This window comes from Cantharellus anzutake (assembly GCF_015039405.1).
Source record: "Cantharellus anzutake strain C23 chromosome Unknown EI90scaffold_22, whole genome shotgun sequence".
Taxonomy (NCBI): Eukaryota; Fungi; Basidiomycota; class Agaricomycetes; order Cantharellales; family Hydnaceae; genus Cantharellus; species Cantharellus anzutake.
In genome coordinates, this window is record NW_024066972.1 from 363,293 (window position 1) to 377,008 (window position 13,716).

Below are 13,716 nucleotides of genomic sequence, written 5' to 3' on the forward strand. Positions count from 1 at the left end.
GGTGGAAGCGGGTCCGGATGCGGGTCCGGGTCCGGGCTAGTCAAGGTGTGTGCCCTGACAGAAAAGGAGTTCTGTTCCTTTTCCCAAATTCCCACATTATTGTATATACATTGTTTATACATGTTTAAATTGAGACAAATATACAATAAGATAATGAATGAAGGGTGGGGTTACCACTCCTTACACTCTCCTCCCTTGTGATATTAATATCACACACAAGAGGGATAACAATGGGAAGAAGGGAAAAAAAAAATGAAAGTGAATAGTAAAGGTGGTTCAACCTTTACAAATTGAGATTCTAAATTTTGAAAAATATAAAAGAATGTGAAATATAAAGGTCATTAACCTTCACAAGACTGTTGGGATGACAGTTTTAAAATTAACATTAAAAAAATTTACAAAGTTAAAGATTTAATGTAAAGGCTGTTAGGCCTTAACAGAACTGTTATTTTGACAGTTCATAGAATAAAATTAAGGTAGAGGCTGTTAGGCCTCTACAGATCTGTCATTTCAACAGATCAAGAAACAATACATAGTAAGGTAGAGGCTGTTAACCCTCCACAGATCTGTTGTTTGACAGATCAAGAAGTTAAAATAAAGTAAAGGCTGTTAGGCCTTTACAGAACCATTGGTTTGATGGTCCAAGGAATAAGAGTAATGTAGAGGCTGTTAAGCCTCCACTGAGCTGTTGGTGTGACAGCTCCAGAAGTTCCTGGTTTAACAGGAACAAATCAAAAAATTAAAATTTTTAAGATAAAAATGTAGAGGTGGTTAGACCTCCACTTGTGAAGGCGATTAGGCCTTCAAATTCCTGATTTACAGGAATTTTAACAATAAAAGTAAAAAATAAAAACATAGGGTCGTGAAACCCTAGGCCATTTATGGCCACTCCTCCCTAAACAACTGTTAGGGAGTGTTTGGGGTCAATAAACCCCTGGCCAATGAAGGCCTCTCCTCCCTAAACGATTGTTAGGGAGGGGAAATCAAGTTATTACCCATAAAGATGGGTAAAAATGGAGTTGGGCCAGAAGCGCAAGCGCGCTTATATGGCCCAGTGCTCAGTAAGTGCATAGTGGCACTTAAATATAACAGGGAGACAGCTTATTCAGCCGTCTCTAACTCCTCAGCAAGAGAGGAGTAGTAGTAGGGGGCGCATATGTGATGCAAACCCAAAAAACGATGAAGCGGGTTGCGCTTCTAGATGTCAGCTCTCAGCAACAGCTGAAGAGCCGAAATACTGGGGATAACCAGTAAGGAGACGGTCTTATAGACCGTTTCTACACACCCAGAATGAGTGTGAGTGAGAGGGAAATGGACAGTTTATCAGACTGTCCAAAAATGGTTGAAGCGCGGAGCGCTTCTTTAAGCTGGCAGTCAGCAGGGACTGAGGTGCCCTTGTTCTGGCTGGTATCCAGCGTATAGACGGTCGTATAGACTGTCTGTATCCTTTCTAGATGAAATAAGAAGATATGGCCAGTTTGTTCAACTGGCCCAGAAGTCGCCAAAGCGCGAAGCGCTTTGGTGAGCTGGCACTCAGCAGACGCTGAGGTGCCGTCGATCTGGTCTAAACCAGTTTGGAGGTGGTCGTATAGACCATCCCTAACCTCTCAGTATGAGAGGAAATAGAGGGAAGTGGGCAGTGGGGCCCACTAAAGCGTTGGCGCGATTTTTTATCGCGCAGTTGTTCACAGTCACTAAGGGCTGTGGACCTGTGTACTAACCGCGATTTGGAGCGGTTAGAGGGGTCGAATCAAGGCTGTATCGCAGCCTTGGGAAATGAGGAACCCGACACAATCGGGTATGGAAGAATCTGGCGCGATCCACGCGCCAGCGGGTTAAGGAAAACTTCCCAGCACAAGCTGAGAAGTTGGTCCGCTAGCGCCAGGCTAGCAGGGAGTGTCTAGGAGAGTCTGAGAGGCTATGGAGCCTCTCAGAATGAGGGAACGCTGCTAGTCAATAGCAGCGAAAGTAGCGCAGACTGTCCCAGTCTGCGCAATCGGGGAGAAAGGATCAGGATTTGATCCTGTCCTTCGAGTCGCGATCTCCCTTCAGATATGAAGGCAGCTGATCGGCTGTATCAGCCGATCTCAAGTGGTGTAGCCCAGTATTTCTACTGGGCTTAAGGAAGATCGCGCTTGCCAGAACGGCAAGCGCCGAGTTCTCCAGGAACTCAAACTCCCTCCGGGGCTCTGGGAAAGGGGGCCCAACGGGTGGGAGAGAGGATCGGGTCGGGTCTGGGACGGTTCCAGACCTGGGAATGATGGCATGAGCCAGTAACGGCTCAGGACTCGCTGAAGCGCTCCACAGGTGCTGGACTGTTCTCAACCTGGTCTAAAACCGGTTGAGGATGGCATTGGATCGGGTCTGGGACGGTTCCAGACCCGGTAATGACAGTGTGAGCCGGTAACGGCTCAGGACTCGCAGAAGCGCTACACGCTTCTGCGAGTTTGCAGTCCGCAGGCGCCGGACTGCTCTCAACCTGGCATGGGACTGGTTGAGGGAGAATGGGATTGGGCTGGGACAGCTCCAAAGGAACCGGCACGTTTTGGGACCGGCGCAAACGACGATTTTGTCGTTCTTCGACCGCAGTCAATCTGCGCTCGATCCTGTCCTGAGACTCGGACAGCCGGGTCTCCATCTGGACCAAGTCCGACTTGAGCAGCTGATAGAAATCAGCCAATGTCAGCTCTGGAGACGTTTTAGACGTGTCTGGGGGATCAACAGGCCCTAGAGACACGGTGGAAACACCAATCTGGTCAAGATTGGGTTGACCAATGCTGGCGTCACCAGCATTGGAGTTGGTCATGGAACCATATGCACTTTCGTGCATAGAGTCAGCTCTTTGCAGAGCTGGGGGAAAACTTGTTACCCTTCTAGGCTCCATGTCTAGAAGGCAAGTTGTGGGTGGTGTTGAATAACCCGTGCGCGCGAATATGCGTGCGCGGGTGTGGGAATAAAGCCTATTAAGCTCAAAAAAGTGTAAGGGGTTGGTGTAGGTTCCAACCCCAGTTCTCCTCAATCCTCAGGTCGTCAATAAAGTTGAGCTTTAATTATCAACGATGGGGAGGAAAAGGAGTGTTCCTTTTCCCAAATTCCCACGTTATTGTATATACATTGTTTATACATGTTTAAATCGAGACAAATATACAATAAGATAATGAATGAAGGGTGGGGTTACCACTCCTTACAGCCTAGCACCCAGGCACCCAGAACATTGCACACACCTTGGCCTGAGGCCAGGCTGTCCCTGATCGAGGACCGAGCCCTGACAGATCCCCCGCAGGGACACCCAGATGGCTGCAGCTGTCTCTGAGGATGATGTGGCACCTGTCATGTGACTCAAGCCACATGTACATAAATGTACCTGAAGTGGGAACAGAAGAAGTAACCTTCTTCTCACCTTTTCCACTTCAGGTAAGTTAGTGTAGTTTTCCCCTTTCAATAATAATTCACCTTTTCCACTTCAGTATAAGTGGCCAGGGACTGCTGTCCTGCATCGGGCATGCCAATATGCATGCCCACTTCGCACCCCAAGAGGGTCCCTCTGCCAGGTGCTACATCCGGGCCCCCTCCACCCTGGACATGTCCCTGACAAGAGACAAAAGCACAAGGAAATCAAAGGGGGTCCAAATCAGAACAAAGGTGTCCAAATGGAGACAAAGGGATGATGGAAGTGGAGCAGTACCAAAGGTCATAGGTTAGACTCTGTGGTACATCCAAAAGGAGGTAGGGTGTCAGGGATGCATCCAGGGTAGAGGGGGTCCGGATGTATCGCTCAGCAGAAGGGCCCTTGTGGGGTGCAAACCAGGCATGCATACTGGCAGGTCTGGAAAGGGACAGCAGTCCCTGGCCACTCAGACTGAAGTGGAGAATGTGAGAAGAAGGTTACTTCTTCAGTTCCCACTTCAGGTACATTTATGTACATGCGGCTTGAGTCACATGACAGGTGCCACGTCATCCTTGGAGACAGCCACAGCCATCCAGGTGTCCCTGTGGGGGATCCCAAGAGTGTCCGCTGCATGCGCACGTGCTGGGCACAGCGGGGAGCTGTCTGGGGTGTGTGGGCCGGATGGGTCAATAGTACATTGATACAAAGGAAAGTGGTCCATGTGGATAGAAGGAATAAACAGGAAGAGGAAGATGAGAGGAATGAAATAAAGAAAGGAGAAGAAAAGGAAGAGGGAAAGAGGGAGGAGGGAGGAAGGAGAGGGATGGACAGTGGGGAGCAGATGAGGTGTGGCTGGGTGGGTCCAGGTGGACCCGGGTCAGGTGGACCCGGGTCAGGTGGACCCGGGTCAGGTGGGTGTGCCCTGACATAGGGAGGGTGAAGCCCAAAGGGGCAGGAGGATGAGGTGAAGTGGGGTTGATGACTAACTGGCTAAAATGAAAGGAAGCAGTAGTCCAAATAGGGATGAGGGGAAAGTGCAAAAGATACATTACAAGTGGCAAAAGTGCCAAGTATGGTCCATAAAGCTTGGAGGTTGCAGAGCTTATGGAGGTTGTGGAGGCAGGGTTGAAAGTCCAAGGAATATTGGCAATGGTGTTTATGTAGAATGAGGTCACCAATGCAATGGACTTAAGCCGAGGTGGGGTCAAAGTCCGAGGTCAGGACCATGATGGAGTCTCAGAGCGAAGGTATGGGCGGTGTCCAAGTACGAGGTATGGGATGGTGGTGTGTCAGGGCACAGCCCCTGACCCCACACACCCTCAGGTACCCTTCCCCCATTTTCTCCAATTTTTCCCTTCACTGTTCCACAATCCCGCATGCATGCAGACCCATGGGAACGTTCTGGGCGAGCAGCTTGCCCAGAATCTTCCCATGGGGGGGGTGCCAATTATGGAAAGTCGGCAAAGAGCCGAAAACTGTATAGTTCCCGACTCCCATTTGTAGCGGCTTCACAGGAGGTTGAGAAGGTTACCCTTCTTCTCAACTCATTTCCTGTGAAGGCAAGTGTAACTACCTTCTCCCTAAATGCACAGCAACTCATTTCCTGTGAAGGCTGGGGCTAGCCCCCTCAGTGAGTTCGAAGATCTCGGACTGGGACTAGATACCCCAGCGACTAGGAGGATCCCCCTGGGCCCGTCGCGGAATGAGGGCCGGGCCCTGACATGGTGGAAGGTTGTAACTTGGTGGAGGTTTGGTGGAAGAGGGGTGGAAGGAGAAGAGTTAGGAGTGGAGTAAGAGGAGGAATAAGAGGAGTGATATCAGGTCCAAAGGTGGATATCGGAGTGGATGGTGATAGGGTAGGAGAGGGATGGTGTAACAGGGATTTGCTGGTGTACCATAAACAAGCCAAATCCTGCGATTCTACCACCCTTAGCCAATGTTCTCTCCTGCATATTTCTTATTTTTCCTGATTTTTCTGATTCCATTTCTAGTCACCAGAGCCCAATGTTTCCCTTTCTTATGGTTCTTTCCTTATTTGTCATTTTTGGACTCTTCCATGATACCGTGACCAGCTGTATAGTTAGCTAGACAGTGAGGAGTAGCAGAATCCACTCCAAGTGAACGAACCTGTGCATGCTACCACTCCAACCCTCCCCCTCTCTTCTGTCTCGAGTCTAGTGGTGATAGACCCATTACAATGGAAGGGAAGGAGGTAACGTGAGGAGTGATAGGAGGAGTGATGTTTGTGTCAGGGCACACCCCACCTGACCCCGCGCCACGCCGCCCTACTCTGCTCCCCCGCTATCACTCCCTGTTTCTTCTTTCCCCTTTCCTTCTTTCTTTCTATTTCCATTCCATGGTCAACTTCCCCTTCTCTATGTATTACTACACACTTAACCCCACTCCCCCGATCGCCGCGCCCGCTGTGTGCATTCCTGCTCACAGAGCGGCACACCTCCGGGATCTCCCACGGAGATACCCAGGGGAGTGTGGCTGTGTGTGGGGATGACGTGGCTCCTCCCATGTGACCTCAGCCGCATGTATATAATAGCACCTGGGGTGGGAACAGAAGAAGCAGCCTTCTTCTCAACTTCCCACTTCAGACTAAGTGGTCGGGGACGCTCACCCTGCAACGGGACCGCCGCTACGCATAGCCGACATCTGTCCCATCGAGTCCCTCACGCCGGGACCTCGCCGCTTTCGGAGCTGTCCCTGACAGTTTGGTCTGAAGGTGGATATCGGAGCGGACAGAGATAAGGTAGGAATCTGGAGGTGGTGAAGCAGAGGGTCCAGAAGTCGGATTGGGATCGGGTATGTACAGATATGACAAGTGGGTCAAATGGGGAACTGAACCCCAAGGCCCCTTTCAGAGTAAACAGCCCATTCCCGGTATTGGGGATGAAGTGAACCTAACTGCCATCCTAGAGGAGGTGGTCAGAGGGGCTGTTCTTGTTGGAATTTGCACATGGTCTTTTAGGGAAACCTAAAAGTTGGACATACTGGGAATCAAACTCCAGTCTTCTGGATCACGAACTCAGCATGCACTGCCATTACACCATATGCCCTGTTAGGCTGGGGTGGTTATTTCAACAGTTCTAAAATTGAATGACCTTAGGACTGTAAAAGGCTCTCGAGAGCCTCCTATCACAATCAGCTTGGATTTGTCAGATGATGAAAATGTCATATCCATCCATGGCCATCATCTTCCACTACCTCTGATCCTTCTGGATTACCTCCGCTCCTCCACCACTAACCTCGGAGCCTCCGGTTTCTGCAATCACCTCCAACCCCCCCGATGGTCACCACCTCTCCAATTCAATATATTACCTATGCCTCCCTAAGTACGGAGCCCCAAAGCTCTCTGGACAGCTCCAACATCTGCTAGTGCATCCCCACCTCCACTGGGAAATTCACTTGCTTGCCCTGCAAGTCTACCTTCAGGCCTATCCCTCCTTTCTGCTTATGGGTTATAACCCATCATTCTGCTAAACCCGCAACCCGACTTGTCAGTAATATTCAGTCAGCTAACATCTATCCCCATTAGCTCTGCTCTGCTTGGTCCTGCTATTCACAGGCCCACCCTCGCTGTAACTATATATACATGACTTGTAGATAGGTTACACCCTATTGATAAAATCGACTAGAGTTGATCCCCCTTTTTAGTTCCCATTTCCAGTAAGTAAATTAGGGCATGGATGTGTAACTTGGCACAGCACTCCTGGCCTGAGTTGCTGAGGCCAAAGCCCTCTGCCACAGAGACAACTCCCTCATCTCACTCAGGTCTCTAACAGGAAACAAGGGTATCATTAAAGCACCCAAGTCTAGGCATAGAGGCACTGGGTCAACCATCATGGTTAATCCAATTGGTGAATTAAAGAGGAGGCAAAAACACCTATTTGCCTTGTGAGTGTTATGGAAATGGGAATTTCCCATTTTAGACTCTTATGGGTTCTGTATCACATGATTTGTATAGTAATTAAGTTTAACCAATCATTAATCAATAATTAACCAAAAACCCGCTGTGCTAACATCTTTTACACCACATGTCAAACCATCTGTGAAACCACCTGTAAACCATTATGTCCAACCCCCTTCCCTATTCCTACGCCAGAACAGACGAAAATGGGCGCTTCCGGCCCCATTTTTGTAACAGTGAGCCCCCAGTGAGAACTCGGTTGGATGTGGATGCAGAGTTCATGTACCTTGGAAAGGTACCCACACATGAGAAGTGGCATGATGATTAGATACATATTGTCGATTCAATGAAGGGCTATCACCCCTCACAAATATGGTGGACCCTAATCCCTGTCCCACTAATATATGGGCCATAAATGGGGACACTGTTAGGCGGCTGCCCCAAAATCTACATCTGTTATTGCTGGGGAATCTTAATTCTCCCCCCCCCCCCCCCCACCAGTGGTTCACATCCTTTCAGACGCTACTGCAGGAACACCTCCCACTGCTCCAATAAAAAGGGAGTTTGACTCTGGGATTCCCAGAGTGTCTGTACCCAATGATCCAGGCACCACAATGGGGCCTGCTGGGTATGTAGAATCTATGCTTAGGTCCTACTCTAGGACCTGTCAGGGCATGCTGTGCTGCACTGCACTGCTGCCTTCTCCTTCTCCTTTTCTTCTCTTGCACCCTTTCTTTCTTTCTCTCTTTCTTCCCTTCTTCTCTATCTTTATATGGACAACCTCTCTTTTTCTCCTACACCTGTAGCATGGATGCATCTGATGCTGAGCACCCCACATGGGCACCCTGACGCCAGACATGCCATGCATTCCTACTTGTATTTCCCTTCTCTGACACTTGGGATCGACCATGGAGCCACCCGCAATAACCTGGCTCCACCCAGGGCCAATGTGGCACCTCCACATGACCTGTTCTCACATGTATATAAACTAAGTGTCAGAGACGGGATTATTGTCAGAGTCGGAAGTACTGTCAGAGTCTGGAATATTGTCAGAGTCGGGCAGACTGTCAGAAGACGGACTGAAGATGGAATGGGTTTCTGTCTGAGTCGGGTCGGAGGTGATGCAGAGGTCTGTTGGAGCGTGCGCGTGGATATGCAGGCGGAATTATGCGGCGCGTCCGGAAGCGCTGTTCAGAGTTAGCAGAATGGGATCACGGCCTCAGCGACTCAAGTGGAGCGCTGTGCCCTGAGCTTGACGTTTGGGGGAGATCCCTTATTTACGGACTCACATTTACAGCGGACTTCAAACAAGACTTGCAGGCGGAGCGGACCTGTAGGAGGAGCGTGGACTCCATGAGCACGGACTCAGAGGGGGGAAGCCCCCTTGCAGAAGGAGAGACTCAGACCAGACAGGGGGGTACTCTAGTTGATTTCAGACTGAGGTCCCCAAAAGTATTTACAAGGTATATAAATAGGCAAGAGGGAATATAGAAAGGCCGGTCAGTCCGGCGCGGTCCGGCGCGGAGATAAGCGGGGATTGTCAAACTAAATAAGGACAAGAGCCCGGGAACTGGAAACGAGGAACAGATCAATAAACAATAAGTGGCAAGGGTTATTGATGAATAACTGAATGAGATCAATAACCTAGTGCCAATAAAGAGGGGATCAAATGCCAATATTGGCAGGGAAGCAAACAATAAATGGCACTCAGCAAGGAATGAATGATAAGCTGCCAAGTGACAAATGGCCAGAGGAAAAGCGGAGGTCAGCACGCGGTGCCGATACAAGTCCGCAAATAAGCGGGGTCGGTGCGGTGCCGACACAAGTCCGCGAACAGAGGTTGATCTGCCAGCACTGTCACACAAGGACAGCATGAAGGCCAACAGAGGTACAGAGGGGAGTGGGAGTGTTGACCTGACCAGAGGTGTCAAGGGCAACCAGAAGTGGCCAGAGGGTGCAGAGATGGGCAGAGGGTGTGGAATGCATGGAAGCGGGGCATGGCTGTGACCACATAGCGGGAAGCAATGAGTGTGGTTCAGATGGAGACAAGGCAGGCATGACTGAATGCCGGGAGTGCCAAGGGCTCAGGAACTGGAGGTAAGGTCGGAATACCGGCAGGGTCTAGGTTCTGATTACTGGCCAAGTCTCACACAGTAAGGCAGGGGGCCAGACATGGGGTTAGGATGGGTTTCAGGTCGGCGGATTTGCCTATCAGCATTGGTTCGCTGCTGATGGAGCCCCGGGATTTGTCGGTCATGACACTAAGCTGAAGCAGGACCAAAGAAGCAACCTTCTTCTCATTTCCCACTTCAGGCAAGTACCTTAGTTTAGTCTAGCTTTTCATTCTAATAACAATACATCTCCCGCTTCAGCCTAAGAAGCCATAAGCCTGAGTGAGGGCTGCCCGCTGTACAGTCTCACTGCCCTGCTGTTGTCTGGGCTGCTAGCGCCGAGCATTACGCTGCTACCTCCACCTCCCTTGAGCCATCCCTGACAGGACCCAACTCCAAGCTCTCCCAACCCTGAAGGGTTTATGAGTGATCTAGTTCATAAACTATGAACCTAGTCACATTGAGGATTCTCACTCCTCTTCCTGCTGATGTAAGACTGGAACTGTTGAAGAAGAACACAGTTCTGTTCCTGACCACTCAATGGGCTGGGGAAAATGATCTTGAGAAATTCAAGAACTGGCTCATTGAGCTTACCTCCTGAATCTCAGGAAATGGCTGGAAGGGTGTGGGGTATAATGAGCTCCATGTTGACACTTTGGCTGATGGGGACCCAAAACAAATCATGCTCCATGATGTGAAGCAAGGTTTTGAAATGGGTTCTCCACCCACTTTTCTGCAGCTTCTGATGAAGCTGATGTTGACATACATATGTGAAGAGATCAGCAGCAGTCCCTGCCATGAAACTATTCAAAACCATGAGATATGATCCCTTAAAGGGGATCAAACACTTCTTGCAGCTCTTGTGAGCTGCATGTCAGGGACAGTGTCAGGGGACGACTCCTGGGTCCCCATGACCCTCCCCTATGGTCCACAGCCTACTGGTGTAACCAGCCCTATCCAGGGCACACCCTACTGTGGGTAAGAAGATGAGAAGGAAGCTAACTTCTCATCTTCCCACAGTGGCCACCATATCAGGAAAACTTCCGGGGATACCTGGAAGTCACATGAAGGGGTAGGAACCGGGCCCGGAGCATGCAGCGTGCGGAGCGTGCGCGCATGTGGGAAGCGCAGCAGGTGGAAGTGGGTCCGGACGCGGGTCCGGGTCCGGGCTAGTCAGGGTGTGTGCCCTGACAGACAGCTCCGAAAGTGGCAAAGTCCCGGCATGAGGGACTTGGTGGGACAAGTGTTGGCTGTCAAAAACCCCGGAGGTGAGAGTCCGAGTGCAGACAGGGCTCAACTAGAGGGGTTCCAAGAGCTCCAGTAGTGAACTGGAGCTTCTCCAGGAAGCCCAAGTCTGCTGGGTGTTACAAGAGGCTCTAAGAAGGATGTGGCCTCAGCAACTTGGAGGGAGCACTGTGCCTCCGTTATGTCTCAGTTAGTCCTTCATTTCATATGTCTGAGGTATCTTGTAGGAGGGCCCAGTCATTCATCCATTGTGGTTCTCGACCTAGGCGATGACTGCAGAGGAGGTCGAGGGCCGGCCCCTTTAGGTATGACACCGCATACAACACCTTGTCAGATTCGTTGGGGAAGGTGTAGGCTCGAGTTTTGAAATTTACTTTGCATTGAACGAAGAACGTGTGGAGTTTTTTAGGGTCTGATCCGTCGAACTGGTCGGGTTCATGGACCTTTTTATGGGGGGGTTCATGGCATGGAGGCAGAGGAGGTGGTGCTGGTGCTGGAGGTTTAGGAATGATCAGGCAGATGCTGCAGGTGGTACGGGTTAGTTCCGAGATTGCTCTGGTGAGCATGAAGTTAACTTTATCCTTCGGCTCTACTTCCTTGGGATTGATCTCCTTGATGTCATCCTCACCATTGTCTTGGGTAGCCGCAGCGGCTGCTTCAGCTGCAGCACCTGATGTCCTTCTCTCTGTCACCGGCGGTGGTGGAGCTTGAGCTGTCTCCTCACCCTTGTTACCATCCTCAAAGTCATTGTCAGAGTCGCTTTTGCCAGCGTCTTGGCATCACCTCTTCGGGGTTGAGGAGCGTGGGTAGTACTCATCACCTGCTGTAAAACTCTCAAATTGTCTCTCCTCTGTCCTACCTCTTTCAAATGGCGTACTAGAGCTGTAGTCTCTATAAGGTGTCGTAGAAGGTCCTGCCACAGTGTTCCTGACCTGTGAGCGAGTCATACATCATGACATCGTAAGGGTGTCAAGAGCGATAGGGAGTTCAAAATACTGTCAGAACCGTGCTGTCAGGGTTCAGCACCCTGCCTTAGGGTGCCCCGGACTCCCCACCTACTTTACCCCCTTTTATTCTTTTGACTGTTGCCTTGTTGTTGCCTTTGTGTGTTGTGTACATGCGCGCACGGGATAGCGCGGGAACTTTCTGAGCGAGCAGCTCACCCAGAATGTTCCCACAGGTCACAGCCACAGTTCTGGGCGAGCAACTCGCCCAGAACGTTCCCACGCTTGGCACTGCCACCTGGATGTTCCCTCCGGGTCACACTACACAACTCTAAGAGCTGTATAGTTGTGGGCATGTGACCCATTCCTTTATATAGCAACCATGCGGGGAGATGAGACCTTTACCCTTCTTCTCATCTCATGCCCCGCATAGGCAAGTGTATATATTCCCTTTCTTTTACTATACATCTCATGCCCCACATAGTGTGAGGACAGGCCAGATGGGGGTTGAGGTCAGGGAGCCTCCGAGTCCGAGGCCGGGCCCTGACATGTGCGAAGCTTCACCAAAGGTAGCCGTAGGTGACTGAACATTGCCTGCTAGTGATGCAGGTGTCCTACACACGACCGAGCTTCAGCAAGGAATAACCTCACTGATCTCGAGGCCGAGGCTACTTAGGTGAGTGAGCCAGGATTTCAGCTTCAACAACTCGAGGAGGAGCGTTGTGCCTCGTTCTCGATGTGGTCCTGATACTTCAGAAGGCGGAGGTCTTATGGGGAACAGATGTAAGCTTAGGGAGAAGTCCTAGTTGATTTCGCACTACAGTACAAGCATTAGTTACAAGCTGTATATAAGCGCTAGGGAACTGAATAGGGAATAAGTCGCCAGATCTCATGGAGATTGCAGGTGGAGAAAAGAAGAAGGAAGACAAACAAGAAGCACGTGTTTAAGATAGCGAAGGTCAAACGTGACCTTTGCCGCGAGATAACAAGGTGTGGCGAAACATGGGACAAAAAGTTGCAGCGCTCTGCACTGCTAGGTCATTCAACGACAATTAGGAGAGGGGTCCTGGAGAGGTGGCAGGAAGTGGTTAGACAGCGATGGGTGGTGAGCAGAGTGTGTGGGGAGTGTTCGGGTGTGGGAGAAGGTCGGGGAGGAGGTCGTCTGACCCCAGGGAATGCCGGGTCGTGACAGCAATCTCCCCTCATCCTTATTTGGACCACTGCTTCCTTCCATTTTAGCCAGTTAGTCATCATCCCCACTTCACCTCATCCTCCTGCCCCTCTGGGCTTCACCCTCCCTATCTCCTTTCAGATGTACCACAGAGTCTAACCCATGACCTTCAGTACTGCTCCATTTCTGTCACCCCTTTGTCTCCATTCGGACGCCTTTGTTCCGATTTGGACCCCTTTTGATTTCCTTGTGCTTTCATCTCTCCACTATATACAGACACTTGTACATACTTGTTTTAGGCCCTCAGTCTAAAATCAACCACAACTGCCCCCTAGAGACTTCCTGCTCACTGCTTCTGAAATTAAGGACCAAATGGACAAACAGCATGGCACAGCGCTCTGCATGAGTCGCTGAGGCCAAGGTCCCTCCTTGCTAAGTCTCCGGTTCCCCTCCAGAATCATCCACCCTTGCCCAGTTCTAACAGTTTCCCCCACCACTGTCAAACTCCAGCTCACTGCCCGACAAAGAGGGATCCACCCAGTTGTATCCATGACAAACATCAGACCACACTGCCCTGATGAAATCACAGAATGCCCCACTGACCCCCACCCAGGCCCAGACCTCATAGATGGAGAAGAGGAGTACAAGGTTGAGAAAATCCTGGACTCTAAGTGGCTACGCCGAAAACTCCGGTACCTGGTAAAGTATACAGGCTGGCTGCACTCGGAAAACCAATGGCTCATGTGTGACCACCTGACCCACACCTCTGACTTAGTTGAGGAGTTCCATCAAATGCACCCCCATGCCCCAGGGAGAGAAAGAGAGAACTGCCTGGCCACTTCAAGGCAAAGCGGCTTAGGGGGGGTGATGTCAGGGCATACCCTGCCTGACCCCACACTGCATCCTGCGCCACCCTTCCCTACTCCACTCCCCCCGCTATC

At 50.6% G+C, this 13,716-nt stretch overlaps 1 protein-coding gene and 1 non-coding gene across 2 annotated transcripts; both read right to left on the bottom strand.

Moving 5' to 3' along the window:
• Positions 1 to 2,010: 2,010 nt before the first annotated feature.
• EI90DRAFT_3196733 (uncharacterized protein) lies at positions 2,011 to 3,044 on the bottom strand (the record flags this gene model as incomplete). Its single annotated transcript, XM_039066409.1, has 2 exons — positions 2,289 to 3,044; positions 2,011 to 2,251 (listed from the first exon to the last, which is right to left on the bottom strand). The coding sequence occupies exons 1-2, from the start codon at positions 2,882 to 2,884 to the stop codon at positions 2,011 to 2,013; spliced, it is 837 nt and encodes a 278-aa protein (XP_038916308.1). The 5' UTR covers positions 2,885 to 3,044.
• A 3,335-nt stretch (positions 3,045 to 6,379) lies between these two features.
• Positions 6,380 to 6,453, bottom strand: EI90DRAFT_t126. Its single transcript has one exon. It is a non-coding gene; the product is annotated as a tRNA-Thr (tRNA).
• Positions 6,454 to 13,716: the final 7,263 nt, after the last annotated feature.